Source organism: Trichechus manatus, unplaced genomic scaffold (genome assembly GCF_000243295.1).
Source record: "Trichechus manatus latirostris isolate Lorelei unplaced genomic scaffold, TriManLat1.0 scaffold00009, whole genome shotgun sequence".
Lineage (NCBI taxonomy): Eukaryota > Metazoa > Chordata > Mammalia > Sirenia > Trichechidae > Trichechus > Trichechus manatus.
The window spans coordinates 27,506,686-27,514,958 of NW_004443945.1; the positions used below are offsets into that span (position 1 = coordinate 27,506,686).

General features: G+C 39.6%; 1 protein-coding gene across 1 annotated transcript in view; it reads right to left on the bottom strand.

Annotated features, from left to right (window-relative positions):
• The window catches only part of SLC26A7 (solute carrier family 26 member 7), a 150,838-nt gene that overhangs the window by 41,684 nt on the left and 100,881 nt on the right, over window positions 1-8,273 (bottom strand). The window contains exon 8 of the mRNA XM_012559924.2: window positions 6,042-6,155. Within this exon, the coding sequence (XP_012415378.1) occupies window positions 6,042-6,155 (114 nt within the window). The remainder of the gene's footprint in view (window positions 1-6,041; window positions 6,156-8,273) is intronic.

The window sequence follows — 8,273 nt, forward strand, 5'->3', positions numbered from 1 at the left end:
ATGCAAGCATAACCCCGATACTAAAACCAGGTAAAGACACCACAAAAAAAGAAAATTACAGACCAATATCTCTCATGAACATTGACGCAAAAATCCTCAACAAAATTCTAGCCAATTGAATTCAGCAACATATCAAAAAAATAATTCACCATGATCAAGTGAGATTTATACCAGGTATGCCGGGATGGTTCAACATTAGAAAAACAATCAATGTACTCCATCACATTAAGAAAACAAAAGACAAGAAGTACATGATGTTTATCAATTGATGCAGAAAAGGCGTTTGACAAAGTCCAACACCCATTCATGATAAAAACTCTCAACATAACAGGAATAGAAGGGAAATTCCTCAACATAATTAAGGGCGTTTATTCAACGCCAGCAGCCAACATCATCCTAAATGGAGAGAGTTTGAAAGCATTCCCCTTGAGAACGGGAACTAGACAAGTATGCCGTTTATCACCACTGTTCTTCAACATTGTGTTGGAGGTCCTAGCCAGAGCAATTAAGCTAGAAAAAGAAATAAAGAGCATCCAAATTGGTAGGGAAGAAGTCAAAGTATATTTGCAGATGATATGATCTTATACACAGAAAACCCCAAAGAATCCACAAGAAAACTACTGGAACTAATAAGATTTCTTCAAAGTAACAGGATACAATATAAATATACAAAAATCAGTGGATTCCTGTACTTCAACAAAGAGAACTTCCAAGAGGAAATCAACAAATCAATACCATTTAGAATAGCCTCCAAGAAGATAAACTACTTAGGAATAAATCTAACCAGAGACGTAAAAGACCTATACAAAGAAAACTACAAGACACTACTGCAGGAAAACAAAAGAGACCTGCGTAAGTGGAAAAATATACCTTGCTCATGGATAGGAAGACTCAACTTTGTGAAAATGTCTAATCTACTCAAAGCAATCTACAGATTCAATGCAATCCCAATCCAAATTCCAACGGCATTTTTTAATGAGATGGAGAAACAAATCACCAACCTCATACAGAAAAGGAAGAGGCCTCAGATAAGTAAAGCATTACTGAAGAAGAACAAAGTGGGAGGCCTCACATTACCTGATTTTAGAACCTATTATACCGCCACGGTAGTCAGAACAGCCTGGTACTGGTACAACAACAGATACATAGGCCAATGGAACAGAATTGAGAATCCAGACATAAATTCATCCACCTGCGAGCAGCTGATACTTGACAAAGGCCCTAAGTCCATTAATGGGGCAAAGACAGTCTCTGTAACAAATGGTGCTGGCATAACTGGATATCCATCTGCAAAAAAACGAAACAAGACCCATAGCTCACACCACACACAAAAACTAACTCAAAATGTATCAAATACCTAACTATAAAATTTAAAATGATAACGATCATGGAAGAAAAAATAGGGACAATGCTAGGAGCCTTAATACATGGCATAAACAGAATACAAACCATAAGTTACAATGCACAGACACCAGAAGAGAAACTAGATAACTGGGAGCTTCTAAAAATCAAACACTTATGCTCATCAAAAGACTTCACAAAAAGGGTAAAAAGACAACTTAGAGACTGGGAAAAGAATTTTGGCCACGACAAATCCAATCAGCATCTAATCTCTAAAATCTATAAGATACTGCAAAACCTCAACAACAAAAAGACAAATAATCCAATTAAAAAATGGGCAAAGGATATGAACAGGCACTTTGCCAAACAAGATATTCAGGCGGCTAACAGAAAAATGAGGAAATGCTCACGGTCTTTAGCCATCAGAGAAATGCAAATCACAACTACAATGAGATACCATATCACCCCAGCAAGGCTAGCGTTAATCCAAAAAACACAAAACAATAAATGTTGGAGAGGTTGTGGAGAGACTGGAACACTTACACACTGTTGGTGGGAATGTAAAATGGTACAACCACTTTGGAAATCGATTCGGCACTTCCTCAAAAAGCTAGAAGTACCATACAATCCAGCAATCCCACTCCTTGGAATATATCCTAGAGAAATAAGAGCTGTCAGACGAATAGATATATGAGCCCCCATGTTCACTGCAGCACTGCTCACAATAGCAAAAATATGGAAACATCCTAGGTGCCCATCAACGGATGAATGGATAAACAAATTATGGTATATTCATACAATGGAATACTATGCAATGATAAAGAACAATGATGAAACATCTTATACCATGAAGGAAAATGGAAAGCATTATGCTGAGTGAATTTAGTCAGTCACAAAAGGACAAATATTGTCTAAGACCGCTATTATAAGAACTCAAGAAAAGGTTTAAACACAGAAGAAAACATTGTTTGATGGTTATGAGGGTGGGGAGGGAAGGAGACGTTATTCACTGACTAGATAGGAGACAAGAATTATCTTGGGTGAGGGGAGGGACAGTACACACCGCAGGGGAGGTCAGCACACCTGGACTAAACCAAAGTTAAGAAGTTTCCTGAATACAGCCAAACACTTTGAGGGACAGAGTGGCAGGGACAGGAGTCTGGGGAACATGGTTTCAATTGGCATAACAAAGCTTATTAAGAAAATATTCTGCGTCCTACTTTGGTGAGTGGCGTCTGGGGTCTTGGAAGCTAGGGAGCGGTCATCTAAGAGGCATCAGTTGGTCCCAACCCACCTGGAGTAAAGGAGAATGAAGAACACCAAAGACTCAAGGAAAGTGTTGGCCCATGAGACAGAACGGGCCACATAAACCAGAGATTGCATCAGCCTGAGACCAGAAGAACTGGATGGTGCCCAGCTGCCACTGATGACCACCCTGACAGGGAACACGGCAGACAGTCCCTGACCGAGTGGGAGCAGGGTAGGGTGCAGAATTCAAATTCTAGTAAAAAGACCAGACTTGGTGGTTTGATTGAGACTGGAGGGATCCCAGAAGACATGGCCCCCAGACCCTCTGTTAGCCCAGGGCTAAAACCATTCCCAAGGCCAACTCTTCAGACAAAGATTAGACTGGACTATGGGACATAAAAATGATACTCGTGAAGAGTGTGCTTCTTAGGTCAGGAAGATACACGAGACTAAATGGGCAGCTCCTGTCCAGAGGCAAGATGAGAAGGAAGAGAGGGTCAGGAGCTGGTTGAATGGACATGGGAAATCTGGGGTGGAAAGGAGGAGTGTGTTGTCATAGTACAGGGAGAGCAAGCAGGGTCACAAAACAATGTATGTATAAATTTTTGTATGAAAGACTAACTTGAATTGTAAATGTTCACTTAAAGTACAACAATAAAATTTTTAAAAAAAAATAAATTTTCTTGTCCAAAGTCACCACTAGTGGTGGAGCCAGGATACTAACCCAGGCCCTGGACCCACGTTCTTAACCTTAACCACTCACTAGCTTATCTAACCTGAACATGAAGTAAGGAAATTTAATATACTTACTCTCATCAGAAATTATGTGCAAACTACTACAGAATCCTAGAATTTTTCAGATATAAGTGTTCTCAGAGTAAGGGATAATATGTAAGTATACTGTGTATTAAACATTCAAATTTAGGTCAATAACATTTGAGATATGGTTTGCAAAATGTTATACCTGCATTTGAAATTTAACTGCATAAAAATGAATTAAACTGCTTTGTGTCATGAAAACCAAAGTTGTATGAGGTTTTCACTTTTCAGCAGATGAGTTGTGGAAATTATTTCTCCAATTATAATATATTCAAAATTTGTCATTGCTTCCTGTCTGCTCCATGGTACATGATCATAATTTTATTAGTTTTATGCTATATTCTAATACCTTTTCAATCATTGCTGTCTTGTCACTTGCCCTTAAGAGCAAGAACTGTACCTTATTCAACTTTATTCTCCCAGAACCAAAAACAGAACTTAATATGAGGCAGATTCCTAATAAATGTTTGAATTAGCCCATAAAATGTTTTATAAATTCTCGTTAAATAAACTTGAATTGTTTTAATAGTAATTAGCTGTTAATTTTAATTTCTTACATTAAGATATACATGGGTTTCCTTGTATGAAACACTAGTTACAAGTGCAAGATTTAGAGTGAACCTATCTGAGTTTGAATCCCACCTCTGACACTCACTAGCTCTGTGACCTGGTATGTTATTTTAATTTTCTTTTCTTCGACTTTCTCATCTGGAAACCGAGGATAATAATATAATAGGGTGACCTTAAAGATTAAATAAGTTCATTCATATAAAAAGTATTACACACAATGCCTGGAATGTAATGCTACTATCAACACCACCACCAGTAGAACCATCTCCTCCACCTCCTCCATCATTATCACCATCATCTTTATCAGCATAATTATCTGACCATTACCCAGCAAAACACCTGGTATATCGCAGTTTCTCAATATATGTTGAATTGGTTTGAGTTCCTACGAATATACAATAATTCTTTCTTTAACCTATAATGTGCGATGATATCTAATTCCACATTTACATACTTGTACATCTCCATAGGAAGAAATTTCTGTATCAAGGACTGTCTTAGTCATCTAGTGCTGCTATAACAGAAATACCTAAAATGAATGGCTTCAACAAAGAGAAATTTATTCTCTCACAGTCTAGTAGGCTAGAAGTCCAAATTCAGGGTGTCAGCTCCAGGGGAAGGCTTTCTCCGTCAGCTCTGGAGGAAGGTCCATGTCATCAATCTTCCTTTGGTCTGGGAGCTTTTCTGCGCAGGAACCTCAGGTCCAAAGGATGCGCTCTGCTCCCAGCACTGCTTTCTTGGTAGTATGAGGTTCCTATGTGTCTCTGCTCGCTTCTCTCTTTTATATCTCAAAAGAGATTGGTTTAAGACACTATCCAATCTTGTATACCTTAGCAATATAACTGCCGCTAATCCATCTTATTACATCATAGTGACTGAATTTACTACACATAAGGAAATCACATCAGATTGCAAAATGGTACACAATCATACAGTACTGGGAATCATGACCCAGCCAAGCTGACAGATATTTTGGGGGGACACAATTCAATCCATGACAAGGACTGATTTTGCATATAGTTGATTTCATTTTATTTAAAGAAAGTGTGCAAAAATGGAAAATTTTCAAATTAGTATGTTTAGATCAAGAAGACTTGGTAGCACAGTGGTTAAGCACTCAGCTGCTAACCAAAAGGAGCTGCTAACCAAAAGGTCAGCAGTTCGAACCCACCAGCCGCTCCATGGGAGAAAGATGTGGCAATCTGCTTCCTTAAAGATTACAGCCTTGGAAACCCTATAGGGCAGTTCCTCTCTGTCCTAGAGTCACTATGAGTCAGAATCCACTCCATGGCAATGGGTTTGGCTTGGGTCTGATGTTTAGATCAGCAAAATTCAATATCAGAGACACCACTAGAGGGAGCTTTGGTTTCAAAGGTCGCTAATAATAAAGCTGCCATTTGTGAAAAATAAAGGGATTTTTTAGTTTGCTCTTTGAATGACTCAGCTTGTGGAAGCGTCATTTGTAAGAAAGTAAAGAGAGAGACTTCCTCAAAACTACTTAGAAAAATGTGAAGAAGTACAAATATTTTCAGGACTTTAAAGGGAAGCATGCTGTCCCTGTTCTCCAAGAACAGGAGTGAAGACCAAGCAATTCTTTTTTTCTTTTTTTTAAATTTCATTGTGGTAAAATGTACATAACAAAACATTTGCCATTTTAATTATTTATAAGTGTACAATTCAGTGATATTAATTACACTCACCCGGTTGTGCAATCATCACCACTATCCATTTTCAAATGTTTTTCATCACCCTAAACAGAAATTTGGAGCCCTGGTGGCATGGTGGTTAAGAGCTCAACTGCTAACCGAAAGGTCAGCAGTTCAAATCCACCAGCCACTCCTTGGAAACCCTTAGGGCAGTTCTACTCTGTCCTATAGGGTCGCTATGAGTCGGAATTGACTCCGTGGCAACGGGTTTGGTTTGGTTTGGTGAAACAGAAACTCAATACCCCTTAAGTAATAACTCCCCATTTCCCCCTCCCCTAAGCCCTTGGTAATCACTAATAAATTTTTGTCTTGATGCATTTCAGACATCCTTTTATCTCTGCTGAACCATTCAGTTACCTGAGTCTTTGCCCCTGTGCTGTAGAGGCCAGCAGTCCTTCCCATGGCTGCAGCACTTGGTATACAGAAGAAAAATGAAGGAATCACATTGCTGAGGCCGTGTGCCAAGAATTCCTGCAAGATTTATAATAGGAGAACATATCATTTCTTAATCACAATAGACTTTTTAGAGACCACAGGCACAACTTGTCAAAGAATGAGTCTTACTTGTATTCAACTTCTGTTCAGCCCACCAGTTGAAATTAAAGAATGACAATAAAAATAGCTAACAGTTACTAAGTGCCTATAATGAGCCGGAAACGGCTCTAAGAGCTTTACTAATAACAACTCTATAGGAAAGTATAGAGTATTTATACTCTCTTGCCAACTTTGCCTCTATATCTTTAAGTCACTATAATCAGACTTTCTATCAATGACCTCCACAATGCTAAATCCAATGGTTAATCTTACCTTACTTGATCTAAAAGCAGCATTTGAACCAGTTGTTCACTGCCTCCTCCTTAAAGACTTCTTCATTTGGCTTCTAGGATGGGACACTATCCTGGTTTCCTCTTACCTCCCTGGCAACCACTTCTCAAAATCCTTTGTGGTGTATTCTCATCTAACCAGTCTCAAATGTTGAACCACTTCACTTCTCAATCTATACCTTAGCTACCCAAATACAAAATACAAGTCGACAACTTCCAACTTTGTATCTCCAGCCTGGACCACTCTTCTGAACTTCTGGCTTATGCAGTCAACGTGTTACTCAGCATCTCCACTGGACATCTCAAATGTGCTAAACAGGGCTACTGCTCTCTATCATCTCCAACCTGCTCCTCCCACACTCTTTCCCATCTCGAGTTCCAATTGCTCAGGTCAAAAAAGCTTTAGAGTTATTCTTGACTCCTCCCCCTCTTCCCAGACCCCATCCACATCCAAGCCAGAATCTGTCTCCTCCTCATCTCCTCATCTCTCAACTCTACATCCTGTTCCAAGTCATCATATTTCACCTGGATTATTGCAAAAGCCTCCAAATGCTTTTCCCTGCTTCTTTTGTTACCAGTAAACAACACAGACAAATATCCCTATCCTCATGGAGCTGGCATTCTGGTGAGGAAATCCTGACAGTAGACAGGATACATAAGGAAAATAAAGCAAAGAAGGGGATAGGAAGATCTGGAGTTTATGACTTTTGATTACCCAGGAAGGCCTCACTGAGAAGGGAATATTCAAATAACTGGGGACAGAGTTCCTGAAAAAGGGAACAGTAAGTGCAAATGTGCTCTGCAAGAAGCATGACTGGTGGATTCAAGGAAAAGTAAGAGATAAATGAGGCTAGACCATAGTAAAAAAGGGGTAAGAGATCAGAGAGGAAAAGGGGTGGTGACCTATCACATTGGCTACTGTAAACCATGGTGAGAAGGCTGGCTTTTATTCTGAGTGTGATGGGAAACCACAGTGAGCTTTTGAATAGAGGAACAACTTGATCTCTATTGTTCACCCACGTATCCCTTGTACCTAGAACAGTGTCTAGTACCTAGCAAACCAAAACCAAACTCATTGCCATTGAGTTGATTCCAACGCATAGTGACCCTACAGGACAGAGCAGAACTGCCCCTTAGGGTTTCCAAGGAGCGGCTGGTAGATTTGAACTGCTGACCTTTTGGTTAGCAGCCAAGCTCTCTACCGTGCCACCAGGGCTCCAGTACATAGTAGTGTTCAATAAACATCTGTAGAATAAATACATCTACTTTTTATAGATGAGGAAACTGAAGCACCACTTAGTGTCAGAGTGGGATTGCCTGGGTTGTGCAAACAGTCAGTGCACTTGGCTGCTAGCAAAAGGTTTGAGGTTTGAGTCCACCTAGAGGCACTTCAGAAGGAAGGTGTGGCATTCTACTTTCAAAAAAATCAGTCACTGAAAACCCTATGGAACACAGTTCTACTCTTGACACACACGGGGTCACCATGAGTCAGAACTGACTCTACAGCAACTGGCACATCACAGTGAGATTTGTACTGAAGCCATTCAGCATTTGTGACCCCTACACTGCAGCTGTCTCTGCAGAACGTGCAGCTCTGTAAAGCCACCAGCCTTGAAACAAGACACTGGCAGAAGTGTATTCAGAAGTACAACTAATAAACTGTTTAATGAGAAACTATTTGTTCTGCAAACCTTCATCTAAGGTACAAAAAAAAAAAAAAAAGAATTATCTATGTGAGATCAAATTGACAACAGCAACTCAAAAG